Below are 17,473 nucleotides of genomic sequence, written 5' to 3' on the forward strand. Positions count from 1 at the left end.
CTCATTACAAAAGTCATTACATTTTAATGGATTTTGAGGCTGCATAAAACACAAATAACACACATCTCCAAGTGCTAAAGCACATGGATATTTATTCAAAAATAGTTACAGTTTTAGGAACCTGGATTTTTTTTTTCAGATTTTGTAATTGTGGTGCCAGTTCTGGTCCATGGATCACTTCATCTCTGATGTCATTAGAAGGAGGAGGAGGAAAATAAGTAGCTTTTACACTTTCATATGCAACAAGAATATAAGAATCATATTCTGAACCTTTATATAAACTTGAACGGTTGTGATCCTTCAGTTACACAGAAACATAGAAGTGTACTGTAGTAGCTCTACATATACATGATATAAATATAAATCAAATAAAATCAAATAAATAAAACAAATATAAATTTGTGATAGAAATTACTTTTGTGCATACCACAGTTAGCAAATGTCAATTTGATGCTTCTGTGTCACTTAATTAGTTGTATTAGTTGCAAGCTTACTTAAATTACTTTCTCTGATATATTATGCCTGCAGAATAAATTATTCATCTCACAAAACTTCTTACCTGAAGAGTCTTGCTTTTTCATAGCTACACTACTTACATCAAAGCAGCAACCAAATACCACAGTATTTGCCTTCATTAATTAAAATATAAGGAATAGACTCAAATATGCCTAACAAAAGATATGAGGAGCTTACAATTTGTCAAACTATAAGATGTACAACTCCAGGATTCAGAAAACAAAGGCATACATCTCCAGGAGGTATGTATTATTGTAATATCACAACAGGTCTGTGCTTTACAACTTTTTAATGAGCTTTTACTCTCTCTTTTCAGCAGAAGAAAAATGTTTGCATTTGGAAACAGGGAAAAACATTTTAATGTCAGACTTAGGACTGTGTGTGACTGCAGCATGTTAGCTCACTTTTAGGCAAGTATTGAGTGAATGCCTGGATCGCATATATGTGTGCAAGTTGGTAGCGACTGATGTCTACTGTCACCTGTTCTAACAAAACTCAATAAATCTTATTTTAATTTATAAAACATATGCTGAGTAGTGACTAAAATCGTCATTTGGTGAGGCATCAATCCCAATATTTGATACAAATTTGCCTAACTACACAGCTGCAGATACAATTTAATACAAATTGTACTTCTTGGGTGACTGGTTCTCCCTATGTTTGAACTGTGTTTTCTTAATCAGTGCCCATGCTGTTTCATAGGTTTAGATGCCTGTTTTCATTTTAAAAAATACATAGAAATTTGAGCTGTCACATGAGACCTTGATTGCCCCATTTGCTAATTTTTCATATAGCCATGCTTCTCCACTGATTCTTGAAAGGAAAAAATACTCCCCTTTCTCTTTAAATCCTAAGGTGTTTTCCTTACATCTCTACTTCCCCTGCTTGTTAACCACCAAGCCACACTAGTCTCTTTGTTCTGCCATGCTTTTAAGGAGAGAACATTTGTCTGTTCCTAAAACACAGTTCAAGGTAGTCCTGGCTACCAGACTACCTGTCCTGAAGTAACATACTTCAAAAATCCCTGAGGTAAAAGAGACAGAGTTTTTTATAAAATGCATATATAACCCATGGAGTATTTGAAGACAATTGGCCAAATCCTACCCATAATTTCAGTTGAATTGCACTTGCTAACAGCAAATTAATTTGGTTTTGTAACCCTCCCTCAGCACTACCTACAATGAGTCTCTGAAATTACGAACTTTACATATTTTACCTAAATCACCTGCCTGCTGCAACCATGGCAACAAAGCAGCTCCAGCCTTCTGGTAAACTGCAGTGCAAAGTGATGCTCAGTGCAGCTGCAGAGCAGATGGTAAGGGACAGAGCTGGTGCAGAGGCAGAGGTAAGCTAGTCTTTGGTAACCTCACATTCTTTGTACAACCTCACACTGAGGTGGAGGCATTTCCCCCCCCCCCCCCCCATGACAGGTAGGCACTGGGGCCCTATCTTACTTACAGTAAAATAAAACTCCCACTATGTTTGATGAGAGCAGATGCAGATCCTGATCAAATAATCCTTTTGGCATAGTCATCTCTCAGATGGAGGTGTCTCTTAGTTTCACATCACTTCATTCATTTAATGCTCACTACAGTTCAGTGCATTTTCCTGGCTTTGTACATGAGCTCTAAAAGAACAGTTGGGCATGTTTATCAGAGATTGTATTTCCATTGCCAGGAGGAATACGCCTTTACCACATTACAATGACTAAATACAGACATTAACAAGTAAATATATTTTCAGCTTTCTTAAGAGACATAAAGTGGCATGGTCATTGTATTGGTATTAGGAAAACATCTGACTGATGTGTTAAAATTTGGGGTTTTTTAAACTGGTTCTGGGACTCTCAAGTGGTTCATGTAGGAGTCTTCCATTTCTTTGTTTTGTTGATTTTGTTGTTGAATGAAATAAAGCAGAGTTGGATAGTCTCATTATTATGTGGTATTGCTGATTATTATGATGCTTGAAAATGGACAATATCTGACATCATTAGTTGTTGCTGTAAGAGATTTTATCACCAGTTTAGGCCTCTGATATTTTGTAATTTTGCACCCTATTTACATGCCTGATCTACCAGCAGCATGCCATGGTCTAATAGTCCTTTCTGATTCTGGCTTCAGTGGATTGTGACAGAATTTGAGTATCCTAACTAGAAATTTGTGACTTTGTCACAAGTTGTCCTTCAGCTTTATCTTTTGGCTTTGCAGTCCACTAAAGTCTGTTTTGCAGTCCACTGAGTCACCAGACATATCTTCACTGAATAGTGACTAAAGGAAACAAAAGGGGTAGGAAGGCGGTAGAGTTTCATCATTAGAGAAAAACGCTATAGAAGAGTCCTTTGTCATTGTTTACAGAGCAACACATCTAAAAACTAGGTTTGATATTCAAAGTTAGTTCAGTGTAGTTATTTACAAACATTTCCAGCAATAAATATACTTCTTTGTAAAAATAATCCTGGGCCAAAGCAGCAGTCATTAAATTTTTAGAGAATATCAGATCTAGAGCCTACTTTATAACTCAGTGTATAACTTATACACTTCACATATGCTGCTCTTGAAAGCAGCTTACACTTGTTTAATTTATGTGACTTCAATGAGTGTTAGAAAGTTAATCAATATTTTAAAGTATTTGTAAGCCAGACTCTTTGACTGTGTCTTACACTCTCAGGAAGGTGAATATTATTGGTCATTTTTGAGAGATGAGCAAGAAAGCCTTTCTATAACTGAAACTTTAATTGGCTGACCGAGTTGTGAATTCCACAGTCAGCTAGCCTTGCATAAATCTTAAAATAGGAATTTAACACAGCTGAAGTAGGAAATTATACTGTACAGATTTTTTTTTCCTGGAGAGAAAGTCCAGTTCCTTTGCTAGTGTTACAAAAATACAGAAATAGTATTCTCTGGGATATTTTATACAATAGTAATTTCCACAGTACTCTATAGTTTCAGTCTGATTTTTCTCACTTTCCTTGTCATGAATTAGGTGTTTAGCTGAAATCTATTAGAATTACATGGATATAAGCCTGTAAGTGAGAGAAAAATTAGACCCATCTGTTCTTAGTTTTAACTCAGGAACCCATTTAATTATGGGATTTGGGGAGTTTGTAATTATCTTTTAAATGGGATATTTACTGATTAAGAAATTACTATCAAGGTGAAATTACTATCACATAATGCATGTGCAAAATTTTACTGACACCTAACAGCTAGTTCAGTGACGGTAGACTCCATCAGCCAAGAGGAATGTCATTTGCACAGAAAAAGTGATTTTTTTTTTTCCTTAGGGCCTTTGGATTCTCTGTGAAGGGCTTGAGTGAAATGTTTCTTCTACTAAGTTGAGAAGACATTTTTAAGGAGAGATCTCAAATTAATTTGTATTTTATAAAAATATTTAATTATTAATCTAATTTTCATTTGATTTTTTTTCTATAGCATGCTTTTCTTGCAATGAAACAGCACAGATCAAGCACTTTAACCAAGACATATGCTTGTTTCAAATACAGAGCAAAGTATACTTCAGACATTTGTAATTCCCTTCCATAGATGGTGTCATCTTCTTCTGACATTAATGACATTCATTTCCTTTTCTACTGAAGTTTGTAGACATCATGATGTAAATACTGCAATGCACAATACATGTACTGATCAACAGATGATTTAAAACTTCTCTGTGAAATATAATTTCTTTTAGAAGCAGTGAGGAAACCTTAAAAATTTCAGATTACAGGTTTAGTTTACTTTGGCAGTAATATGGGTGTGGCATTTTTCTGCTAGGAGTGCTAGTATTTTTCCTCTTGGTCCTGGTCAGTAATACTGTGCAAGCAGTATTTCCTTTTGGCATCTTTTTTTTTTTTCTTCAGAGCATCTGGGCTTTGTTGGAAAATTAAAGCAAAGAGAGAATATATATTAAATTATACTGAAAACCAAACTTTAGTGTAAAAGGTAAATTGTGTTAAAAAGATCAGCAGCTCCAAGATGTCAGTACGATTTTGGATTTTACATTTAATACAGCAGAATGATTCCAAACGCACACTGAGGAATCTGCTTGCTCCCATGCAGCTGCTGCACACGCAGAAAGGCCCGTCAGGGACGCGTTAAGCCCTGCCATCCATCACCGCAGCCGCAGGGACACCCAGCTCACCGGGAGTGAAAGGACAAGCACGTCACGCGCGTGTAGTACAAATTGCCCAGTTGCCTTGCAAGTCACGCGTTCACTAGCTAGTATTAAGTAATCCCAGAATATTGCTTTCTCTTGAATGATGAGGTACAGGAACGGTGTTAGCACGTATGTGCCACGTGCCAAGCTCCCTATTGAGATTTTTGGCAGCACTATTTCAACTTCTCTCACACGAAGTCGGCGCTGTAGCCGCGGAGGGCCGGGTCCGCAGGGCGGAACGCGGCAGCCGGCCAAAACTCGGCTGCTGTTTGTTCGGATCGCGGTGGGGAGGCCGCGCTTGCCGCCGCCGCCGCCGGCAGGAGGCGCTGCCGCGCACCTGCCGCGGGCGCGGGGCCGGCGGGCGGAGGAGGAGCGGGCGGCGGCAACGTCACTTTCCGCGGCCGCGTGTTTACGTGGAGATGAAGATGGCGGCGCCGGCGGCCCCGCCACGGCAGCGCCCGTCACTGTGAGACGGGACGAGCGTGTGCGCGCCGCGGGGGCGGGGCGGGCCCGCCTCCGGCCGCCGGTAACGCTCTGCTCTCCCCGCACAGGCGCCATGGAGGACGAGGAGCGGCTCAAGAAGCTGGAGGCTGGGAAAGCCAAGGTGGGCAGCGGGCGCGGCGGCCGAGGCGGACGCGGCGGGGGCCGGGGCAGGGCGGACAGTGCGGCTGGAGGGGCAGGGCTGGGGGGCGCGGCTGCGGCAGGGGCTCGGCGGCGAACAAAGCGGCGGGCGGAGGAGGCGCTTTGTGCTGCCTCGCTGCCGCCGGGCCGCCCTGGGGAGCGGCGGGGGGCTCCCGGGCGGCTCCTCTGGCGGCGGCGCCGCGGGCAGCGCCACAGGTGGCCCCTGGGGCCGGTGCGCGGGGGCGGGCGGGCAGCGGCAGCCCCCCGGGAGGCCCCGCGCCGCCGGCCCCGCGGAAAGAGGGAAGAGCGGAGGAGCAGGAAAGCGGAGCTCGGTACTCCTTTAAACCTGCTACGCGCTTTGCCGTTTAAGCCCAAGCAGCTCCCCGAAACGAAATGCTATAAACCTTCCAGGAAGTTTGAAAAAACGCCAGCTGTCTCTCAGCGTGGCGCTAATACGGCGCGGTAGTATTAGGAGGCAGGGACTTGAAGGTGCTGCCATGCCATGTGGTGCGGTGCGTTGATCGGCGATTTTAAAATACGTTGGACAGTACAAACGTGAGTCACCTGCAGAAATTAACGGTGAGGGCTCCTCACCTTGAAGCCAGTGGTTCCCAGGCGCTTTGTGTGCAGCGGTCCCATAAGCAGCTGCTTATACTGTCCCTATGCTGCTTATCAAAGTGCTGATCGGGGAGCTTATCGTTTTACTCTTCAGTACGGCTCAGCACACCCTGGCTGTAAAGCACTTCGCCTTGTGGGCAGCAGGCTGGAGTTACCGTGATCTGAGAGTTCATCCGGCTTAGTTTAAAAAGCTGTGATACGGTCAATGATATAAGACCATTATCAGCACTCTTCGCCAAATAAATAAGGTAAAAGTAATGTTTTGACATCTGGTATCACGTTGTTCCTTCCAGCAATTATTGCTAAAAGATCATTCAGATTCAGAACCTCGTAAATCAGTCATTCATAACCATACAAATTTAACTTGGCATAAGCTAGCAGTTCATCTAGTGAAAAGATAAACCAAAGATAAAACTGCAAAATAGCAGCGTTGTCTCGCTTTTGTAATTTACGGAAAAGTAGCAGTAGTTCGGCTGTGCAGTACTGAATAAGTGTTTTTGCTCTGTTAGTCATAAACTTTTTGTAACTCTGCACATGTTTCTGCTTCTCTTGAAAGAGTGAACAAAAACAACAGCGAGAAACTCTTGTAGATGGAATTGTATATAGAAAAATCTGTTCTTAAATGCTTAGAGCACAAATGATGTTTACACAATGCTATGCAGTGCTTTTAAAAGGTACTGGGACTGATCAGGTACTGGTGGCAGTGTTGCATTAGTTTGCATCCAGGATGGCTAATTCTTTTGCAGAAAACTAAAAAATAGTCCACAAAGAAAAAGGCTGGGGTAAATCTCTCATTGTTCCTGTGATTTATAATATTGGCAAATTTCAAGGGGATGTGCATCCTTCTGTCCCTGTCTGACAATTATTGAAAAGTCAGCCCAAAGCCAGGAGCCTGGCAGAAATGCAGTGGCTTCCTTTTTACTTTAAGAAAATACATGTATATATTTTACTAATTTTGTTGCACTTTAGGAACAGTAATAACTCTCACCCGTCTAGTGTTCTCTGACTGAAAGCTAATGATGACTTTCTTGTAAGTATCTGCCTGAAGACTTTCACATACCATGCTTTTAAACATTTCTTGAGGTTGAAGTCATAACTTCTTAAATTTGTGTGATTTACGTGGTAAGGGACTGTAAAAGCAATGTCAATTGTTCAGATTTTTCATTAGTTTTCTGTTTTTTTTACATGTGAATGGTGTAACTAAGTTTGTTGTACTGCAGAGTCTAGATTACAGTCTTCCAGTGACAAGCATCAATGCTGAAGATAGAAAAGAAGAAATTCTGTTAGCTGAGGATGGAAGTAGCATCTGCTCTTGCAGCCGCTTCTCTCCTCCCTCCCCCCACCACTATATAAACACATTCACAGTGGTGTGCTCAGTATTGCCCCCAAAATTGCTCAGCTCTGATGAATAAGTAGTGCAAACCATAGTAGCAAGCATCCAAAAAACTTTTGAGCATAACCATTGAATGTTCTTTAATATGTTTTTCTTGCTATCTTATATAAAGTATGTGTTGTGCCAAAAGCAGGTATTGTCTTACCTCAGATACCATGGAGTAAACTACCAAGGGGAAATGGGGAAATCTTATTGCCCTAAAAACAATCATATATTTTCTTAGAATACATGCTTTAGCTAAAGACAAGATAGAGTGCAGCAGTGAATGAATGAAATGTGATTATCTGTGATATACTGATTAGATTGGATGATCTAAAGAACCTTCAACAAGACAATGAGTTGCTCGGTTTAACTGTAGGACAGATAAGGGTTTCATGGAGAAATGCTCTCAGTATAAGAATGGAGGCGTGCTTTTTGGCAAATAAAGTTAGTTAAGACAAGCTGCAAGCTAGTGGCTTTTAACATGTGATTCAGAGGTTATTACATGTTAGTTAATACTAGTTGCTGTTTTTTCTATAGACTTTAATTTCACAGCTTTTTTGTGGGTCTGCTTGGTTCTAAAGTTATGATGAATAGGGTTTTAATATGAGATAGGGACCTTATAGAATATAAATAAAGGATTATACAAGCATTATAGAATGCAAGCAGAAGACAAGTAGTAATGAAATGTTGGTAACTCCAAAGTTGGTCTGTCTTAGCTAAATAGTTATGGCTAGTAAACCCCTGTGTGTATTCTGGAAGTGTTCAGTTAGAGAGAGGCAGTCTTGTGAGCTGTTAATGACATCAAACAAAGTATCACCAAGGCACAGCTTTGTCAAGTGCACCTAGAGAGCTCCTTTTTCAGGCTTGCCTTGTGACACCGGAGAGTATGTGCATGTCCCTGCAGACCTCCCAGTGGGCTGAGTCTGCTCCTGTTAGTTCCCCACCGTTAAAATGGGGCAGTTTAAGTGAGTTGGTTGCTTTACTGGTAGATGAATCTTCTAAGGATCAGATCTTGCTCAGAAATTGCATGCTCCATGATGCTTCTTCCTGAAATAATACAGTTTAAATATAAACAAGACATGACATAAACGGTGAGATGGATGTTGGTAGTTGAGGGAAGCCAGTAAAAGAGTCTAGTATGCTATGGAGGTGCTTGGTAGAGTGCTGCAGTGGATTTGTTATTTTAAAATGGGACTCATGTTCTTGTTTTTCTCTAAAAGTAGGTAGCTAACTACTGTGAAACTTCAGTCTGTGCAGTTTATGCAAAATGAATTTTCTGTTAAGCAATTGTTTGGTTGTTTTCTGATCATAATTTTAAGTAGGAAAGCTTTGAAATTTGGTTTTGTGTGAACTTATCTGCCATGGAACTTTGCTTATTTTTTGTTTTATTCCTGATGTCTTGTTAAAATTCCATCTGTCTACGCAAAACTTGCATAGAGAAGTGTATATCAAATGGATTTTGTGCAATGGAAGGTTCTTTTATTTGAGTCTTTTTTTTTTTTATTCATACTGGAAATGAGAAGCTGCATTGTGTGTCATATCTTGATTGAATGGGGCTAAGCGTATACAAGCCTGGCTCAGTGGAAACACATCAGCCTTCTCCAGTGCACCATTTAAAAAATGGAATAAAAAGCTCTTAATGGAGATTCACCAATGTTCATGTGTATTTGCTGACCTCTTTCTTTTTTTTTAAGAATACAACAAGTCTTTGTTATGAAGCAGTAACAACTTATGTTGCTATTCTGACTATTAAAATCCCACAAAAGCAAGGGATGCACAAAAGTTAAATGCAGTAAATTACATGCCCCCTTTTCCAGGCCTGTAGTCATTCATTTTCCTTGCCGCAAGATGAATATGCTGGATGTTAACCTTTCCTCTGTAGATGTGTGTCTCCCTTACTCATTAAAGTGGTCTCTCTGTGCCTTTAGAGATCTCCTGTCTTCCAAAACAAGCAATTTCATCTTAGATCCAAAATGGATTATGTTGGAGAAAGAAGAGTATTGGTCAGAATCCAGGAAAGATGTTTGTCAGAACAGCCAGTTAAGGGAAACCGTGTGGGCTGTGAGAGAAGATGGAAGTGAGATGTGTGCCAGGAAGGGAAATATTAGATGCATACTGTTAAGCTGATCAGTGCCCAAAACCACAATGAAATTAGAAATCAGTCAGATATGTTATGTGCCTTACTTAAGAGATTCTAGAATATTGTTGAATGCCTGAGATAGTGTAGGCATACCTGATTTTACAGAACTCTAGGCTAGGTGATTGTTGAAGATCTTGGTGTGATATTTACAAACACACGTAGTATCTGGGCATGCATGTGTATCAGTTTGCTTGGACATCTCATCTAACGTTAAAATGGATTCTATTTATGATAATTGAGTATGTTAATTTTATATATTTATTTAGCAGCATGGTAGCTGGCTATTCTTATCAGGATTTTGCACTATTTTGATCAGCTTTCAAAACTATACAGAGTCATTTGCTAGCTTCAGAATGAAAACGGACTCAGATGTCCTTGTGAGAAAATGGCTAAGAGTATTTTGGCAAAACTTTTGAAAAGTCCTTAAATGTTTTGGTTTTATTTGTGTATATAAACATATTAAAAGGCAGGCTGTCTTGCAGATTTCTAGAGGAGTTCTTGCCATATACTTTTGGAAGGCATTGAAACACACAGGTGCTATAACTGGAAAGATGGAGAGATTTGAAGCTGTCCAAAGCAAGTTTTATAGGAGTCCATTTTACAATACTGGAATTTTGTTCCTGAAGTATTTAACTTTATATATGCTTTTCTCATGTTGAGGGTCTTGCTTAAATTTGTGTTGGGGAAGGGCATGCTCCCTAGCTGTTTTTTTGTTTGTTTGTTCCCCATCTGAGGGGGAGGAAAAAAAAGACACTTAACAATGTACTTTGTAAATTCTCCTCAGTTTCAGGTTGGTCCAGGACTTAAAGCTATTTCTAGCATTAGACCTTATTTCATGTCCTGAGTTTCAAAGTTCTTTGTATGCTTGTAATACATTCTTGCTGCTGTATTAGAAGAAACCATGCAATTGTTAAAGATATTTAAGAAATTAAGGAGCTGTCCGGATTAAACATTTGAGTGCAGAATAAGCAGTGTAAAAGCTTTTGATCTCTACCAGAGAATCACTGAGCAGCCAGAATGATAAAGTTGGTTTGTGAAGCTCTGGTGACACTCAGTAGACAAGTAGTACAGCTTGTATAGCTAACTTGATAAGATGCTTTCACAATTTAGTGAATAGTAAAAAGGAATAATTACATATTTTGTCTTCTGGTCATGCATGTGAGTATTTCTGGTGGCTGAAGATAAGAATGATATAGCATAACTATAATAACATTGCCTAATAATCTGAAAATGTTTACTACTTGCATACTTACATTTTTGAGGGGAGAAAAAGATCTTACCTCCTCATCTGAACTCATCAGACTGAGAAATTTCAGAACTTTCAGAGAACTCTGTTGATCAGTTTTTAATTTAAAAGACTGAAGCAAAGCATGGAATAGTTATGTTCCACAGTAATTAAATGTCTAATTTAACATGCCCAGCATAATTTAACACACAGATTGTGTTTATAAAACACAGCCCTTTCAAATCCCCTGTAACTTACCTGAAGAGGAAGAAGGGAAAAAAATAGTGTTTCACTGGTTATTAAGAGTGTTTAATCATAGAGGAAAAAAAATTAAAACCTTAGACTTCCCTGAAGAACTAGACTACTAACATGTCTTATTTTGCGTTCAGGTACAGACTACTCATTTTGCTTATCTTCTGTCTGCCTCCAGTAACTCAATCAAAATCAGTTAAGCAGAACCCTGAAACATGAATTTCCTTTTCAGTCTATATTTTCTTAATCGGCTTTTCTTTTAAAATAAGAAATCATATCCAACCGTATCATGAAGTGCTCATTTCATCATAAAGCTCTACTCCTTACTAACACCCTTCATAAATTAGGGAGGAGAGGAACTGTATGGCCTAAAAGTTCACTGAATGGGAATGATACTGGGATATGTCTGTATCAGAAGATGATGTATGTGTATTATTGGACAAGACAGGAAGAAATTTGAGGGGGATGTAGGCTAACTTTAAAAGAGTCTCCTGGAAAGGTGTGGGTGAGCTTTAGCTCAACAGATGTGAATCAAAACTGCCTGATCTGTTTATAAAGAAGTAGGAGAGTGCAGTGAAACTATGAGAAAGTACTGTAACAAAGAGATGGACTTAAGGATGGAGGGAACCATTTTTCTTGGACATGAAGATCTGCATCAACCTGTACTGAAGTCCTAAGCATTCCTCCTCTGTGTAGCAACACAGAGGTTAGTTTTTCTCCCAAAGCTATTTTTACTCCAAAATGCTTCTGGACTTGTGCCTTTTGGCTCTTCTCCCTTTAGGGGCTTCAGTCTACTTTCCCTCCTTTGCACTACTGTCAATTCTAAATACAAATAGTAAAAGGTATGTAAGAATTGCATGTGTGTATTTTGATTATCAATGTAAGTCTAAGAACTGATTTATTTATTTATTTATTTATTTATTTATTGTCTCACAGAGAATATCACAGAGATAAGGACTGAACATTGCCCTGGAGAGAAAATGTGTTGTTTGCTTTTACTCAAATATTTAAAAACAGGTCAGGAATTGAGTAGAGGCAAGAGAGGAACAATAAGTAAGGTGCTTACTTCAATTCAGATTTTGTGGGGTTTTTTTTGTTTGTCTTTTTGTTTTTGTTTTCTTTCCAAGACTGAATGTCTTTGCACTTTGTCATGACGAAGATTTATACAGATTTGAGATTTAAATGTATTTTATCTATAGAATTTATTGCTACTGGAACGGTATGTAATTTGTGAATCACCTGCAAGACACATTTTATTTATAGTAAAAGAAAAATTGGGATGAGCAGCCTAATGATTGAAATTTTTAATAGGACTTCGGTGTTTTCTTGAGAATAAAAGAGCTACCTCCTCTTTACAGTTTTCTTAGTGTTCTTTTTCCCTAAAACATAAACACCCCCAAACCCCTGTGTATTTAAATGTATTTTTCATCAAGTTGCTCCTAGACATTATTTGGTCCTGGTAAAAATAGTACTTGAATCGAAATTCTGGATTCATCTCTTTCTAGCAGCTGGTATTGCTAGCACTCTTTATAAGTACATTCTCCATTTTCTTCTGTTTCCTGGGTTTGATCCCTATTCCCGTGTTTCAGAGATCTATTCTTGCTTTTGATACAGGCCTTAATAATTTGTTTGAAATGCTATTGCAAATACACTCTTTTATTCAAAACTCTAAACTAGCTGACTGCCTTACGTTGCTGATGTGAGGTAGAATGAGCTTGATTTAATAATTGCTCTGTTCTGAGGATGCAGGTAAATATAATTTCAGAATAACCTTTGTTCTGTACAGAGTTTGGAAAAAAAAATTGGTCCTTTAACCAAGATGTCCAGTGAATTTGCCCTTTTTCACAAAAAAGTAGAAATAAGACAACACAGTGTTCTTAGCACTCTGAAAGCCAGAAGTTACGTTGTAAAAATGCAACTTAGTATGTGTTTTGCTGCTTTGTGTGTAAAGAGTAGGAATTACAGAGAAGAAAGCATGGAATAGCTCTTCACCTACATCCAAGACATTCTTCATTTCAGCAAAATTCTTCCCTATTTTTATGGTCTGCTTTCCTAACTTTATTTTCTTAGTGTGGGTGTCACAATAGCAAGACATGTAATTAAGGCAACTTTTTTTTTTCCTTCAGTTTCCCTTCAGTTACAACAGTATCTAGACAAGTGGGTTTTTTTTAATACTGGTTTGAAAATAAGCATGATCACCACCAGAAATTCTTTCTTTGTAAAGTAATTCCGATGAAGTGCATCTGGTGTTCTAAGGGAAATAAATTGGACATTTTAATATTTGTAGGTGTTACCAAAAAGTCCTGTATTTTTTACACCCAAAATATCCGTGTAAGGAGTGTGTGCTTTTAAATATTTGTCTGGACAGACATCAACTGAGGAATAATATATGGTTACCATAGCATCTTACCCTTTAGAGTAGTGAGATAATCTAAGGAAAAATAAGGACAAAAGCAGGAAGGCTGCTGAAGTAGGTCCAACTTTGTTATCCTACCTTATTTTCAATATAAGATTATGTGTTAATAGTACAATTATTAGGGATCCTCACTCAGCAGCTGAAAGCTGTTTTTCTGTTTGCCTCATAGGTAGAGATTTCAATGTATTTTTTCCATTGTTTCTAAATCATATAGTAACTGGTACCAGCTAATGCAATGCTTCGAATTTGCAAAGATATGTTGATAAATGAACCACAATTCAATAAAACGCATCTGATAAATGCAGTCTTTTGACTGCTGTGCTGGATGCTGAAACATAAAGCAAAATGATCTTGAAACTTATCGTGATGAGATACTTGTTTGTTGACTGCGAAGTGCTGATTTGTTGGTGGTTCTTCTTTTCCTGATTCTCAGAAGAAACCTTAGTCTTCATTTTCACATGATTTCTTAGGAAGACAACATTTTATAGGATAGCTGCCTTTTCTGCAACCAGTGGAGAAAGGACACAAGTGTGCATAAAAACTTTAAGATTTCTTAGAATTTTTTTCTTATGAGAAGTGTGCAGTCTTTTTTTCCTGCTTTTCCCCTCTTACAAAAAAGAAACCCCAACAAGCTTCTGAAGAGAACAACTATAGAAGTTGTCAGCTGGACAAATGAATATGACAATCTGGAAACAAAATACCAAGCTTAAGAAAGTAGGGGAAATGACCACAGGACAATTGTAATAACCCTGAGATGTTGCATCATCATAAAACAGTGAGACAGTAGTCTTCTGGACTGTGCTTTTAGATCTCAATACATGAAGAAATACAAGACTCTTCACAATTAGAGTTAATAATTTTAAAGAGGTTGTATACTGCTTTGAAAATATTTATAGTGGAAAATGCATTTGATGAAGACTAAATTGTCATGGCCAATTACTGGGCATCTTTGGAACTACAATCCTGAGATAGCCAAAAAAACTGCTGGAATTGAAGACTCAGAGTAGATGGGATTCTGGGGCTGTTTCTGTGCAAATATTGATAAATAGGTGTTACAGAAAATAAGCAGATTAAATTGCAGAAGAGCTTGCTTACATTTGACTTTTCTGGTAGGCTGTGAATTAACAGAAATGGTTATCACTTGATCTGGGCCTGGTTTTGTTTTTTGAAGCTTTTAAGTTGTCCTCAAACTCTTGTTTCTCTGTGAAGAAATGTCTTGCATCTGACCGCAAAGCAACAAGGGAAGAATTCTTAAATTCATTTACGTTGCCAAAGTCAGGTAGCTGAATTAACTTAAATACCATCCATTAAGAGTATATATTTTAATTTAAAAGCTATATAGGAGAAATACCTTGGTCACACTCCATAGTAACAAGAAAACTCTCTCTGGATACGTTCAATAGTATGTTGCAATAGCCACCACAGTTAGCTGTGTTCTAAGAGATGAAGGAAATCTTTATGCAGGACTCTTCAAAGGGGACTTGTTTCCTAGATTTTCTTCATTACTTGGAATATATTCCAGGAATTCAATTTTGAGCTTTTTGTTTTTTAAAAAAAAGTGAAGTCCACAAAGAAAAAGTCTGAAATTCTGTGATTAATACCAGTGCTTTTCTCTCTAATAATTCAGCATTGTGTAAAAATAATACAAGCCCGTCAAAATAACACAAGCCTGTCAAATCTTGCACACTGAGCATGAAATTCATGCAGTTAGTTGATTCTCCCCGTATGTCTGGTCTGCTTCTGACAGAGCTGTATCTCACAAACATACTGAGTTTGGTGGCTTCATTCTCACTCTATCCGTTCGGTGCCAGACATGCCACATGATATAAATTCACTTAAAAATTAGATAAAAATGGGAAAAAATGATGAAGCATCAGCTCAGTGTGGCTTGTTTTAAAGTACTTTCCAGTTTATAGAAAGCAAAACACGTTTCAAAACTTATTTTTTTATGAAATCAAGATTCAAGGTTTTGTTTAGTTGCATCCAAAGTTGGAGCACTGAGGCAGCCAGAACTCCTTCCAATAATTTATTTAAAATGTATGTTAATTCTCCAGACTACTTTGAAAATCTCAACATTAATGTCTGTAGAATGATTGGCTTTGATAACTGGGTGGATGTCATCACATCACTTGTATTTGTTATCAAGGAGTGGCTCTTATTCCCTGCTTAGCCTGAACTGCATTTAAACTGTTGATCTGTAGCTGAGAAGCTGTTTGTCTTGTTGCCAAGGACGTAACCTCAAATTCTGTAATAATTTCATGCCACTCATCGGCTTGAGAAAACTGATAATCTTCTGTTGGTTTTTAATAAAGTCTATATTTAGACAGTCTGTTCATTCTAAAAGTGGCTTTTTCTTTCAGATTTCTTTGTTAATGAGAAATATAAATATGAGCAAAATTATTCAGATTAGTGCTTTATTTCTTTTTTTAATATATTCTCTCTGCTTTTCAAATTAGCTTGCTCAATTTTTACTCCTTAAGTATCTCTGCAGTAGATACTGAACTATGTACACTTCTTTGTAAGAAGACACTTTACACAGTGTAAAGTGGAAAAAAGCTACAAGTGTTCTATGTGAATACAACTAAAGTGGCTTACAGCAGAGTAAAGCTTTTAATTTTTTTTTCTGTTAGGAGGAGGAAGTTAAATTAACAGAACTAAGGGTAATAGGTGGTAGGTAGAGACTCAGAAAGCAGTTTGATAGTTAATGCTTTTTTCCAACATGCAAAGAATGCTCTCTTCAACCCTTTTCGGCCAAGTTCTAGTACACTGTTTCCTCATTTAGTTAATACATAGACTAAATGTTGTCACGCAGGAGAAAAGATGGATATGCCCTGCTGTGAAATGTGGGAATCCTGATCAGAAAAAATGTGCAGCAGACTGAAGCCCCATCCTTGCAGTGTCAGCACAAACCAGAGGTGGTAAATGCTTCTGGGAGTAAGCTTTCTTGCATCTAGCAACGTAGAGGAGTGTGGACAGACAGAACCTCTTAAGATTAATTAGAATTTGCAGGTTTTTATTCACAGTGTGTTATATAGGAATGGAGTATTGATTAGGATCCCACAAGAAGGAGCAATTCCCGTTGCAGTTGTTTATCCAAAATGATCAGTTTTGTTTCTCGTGGGATTCTGATCAATATTCTTGGTTTTGGAGGAACAGCGATCCCCCCCTTCCTCCCTCCCTCCCCCCGCCCCCCCTTCCCCTCCCCCCAAGCTTTGATAATACACCATAACCAAGGCTGCAGTCATCAGTAAGACCTCTGGTCTTATCAGGGAGTCTCAAAAGACTGGAAAAGAGCTCTTTAAAGGAACTAGGCTTGTCTAAATGAGTTGTTATTTAGTCTAAATTCAGCATTAAGCTCTGTGGGGAAAACAATACGAGAGAACCTTTTGGTAAACAGGGCTGATTCAGGCAGAACTTCTTGCTAGCAGTTAGTGTGGTGTAGATTTTTGACACCGAGATGATGTTATAAGCAAGCTAAAAGCATAGTCTAGCTATAATCATCATTTGATGGTTACAACCAAACTAAGAATTGTTCTTCGAATTATTTTTATTTTAATGGCTTATTCTCAAAGTGAGTGGTCTTTCAAGAAGAATCTTTCAGGGGCCTAATTGCATCAGTCAGTATTTTCCTTATTGACTTGGATAGTGGAAAGAGCGCATGGCTCTGTGGAGGCAGTACCGAGCCGAGGTGGGTGGCAAATGTTTGGAAGAGGCCCAGAATTCAAAATGATCTTGGCAGACAATCTGGTGACAAAAGGTTCTGGAAAAGATGCTCAAGACCTTCCTTGGCTGCTTTTTTTTTTTTTTTTTTTTCTTTTTTTCTTTTTTAACTGATAAGGACTTGCCCTCAGGCTTCTCAGGTCCTTGAGTCTAAAGGCAGAAGTGTAGGATGACAATCAGATATTGCTTCAGTCTTCCCATTATCTCCAAAGTAAGTCTATATGTTTGGGTATTGCCTCCAAGTACCCCTTTGCAAGGGAGAGAACACTTTTTTGATTTGGCTTAAAATATCTATGGAACTGGATCTGTGTGGAGAAAATGTATTAAATGTTTTATCGAGATCCGACTGAAGTTAATGTACAGAATGTTATAAAAACTGCTGAAAATAAATGCATTCTGGTGATTTTTCCACAGTTGCAAATATAATCATAATGT

At 38.5% G+C, this 17,473-nt stretch overlaps 1 protein-coding gene across 4 annotated transcripts in view; it reads left to right on the forward strand.

Annotated features, from left to right (window-relative positions):
• Positions 1-5,021: 5,021 nt before the first annotated feature.
• Positions 5,022-17,473, forward strand: part of AKAP9 (A-kinase anchoring protein 9) — a 125,869-nt gene continuing 113,417 nt past the window's right edge. For 3 of the 4 annotated variants that reach the window (XM_064506055.1, XM_064506054.1, XM_064506056.1), the window contains exon 1: positions 5,022-5,275. In XM_064506055.1, coding sequence (XP_064362125.1) covers positions 5,228-5,275 — 48 coding nt within the window. In that variant the 5' untranslated portion in view covers positions 5,022-5,227. The remainder of the gene's footprint in view (positions 5,276-17,473) is intronic. The other variant, XM_064506053.1, reaches the window with a different exon arrangement.

Source organism: Dromaius novaehollandiae, chromosome 2 (assembly GCF_036370855.1).
Source record: "Dromaius novaehollandiae isolate bDroNov1 chromosome 2, bDroNov1.hap1, whole genome shotgun sequence".
Taxonomy (NCBI): Eukaryota; Metazoa; Chordata; class Aves; order Casuariiformes; family Dromaiidae; genus Dromaius; species Dromaius novaehollandiae.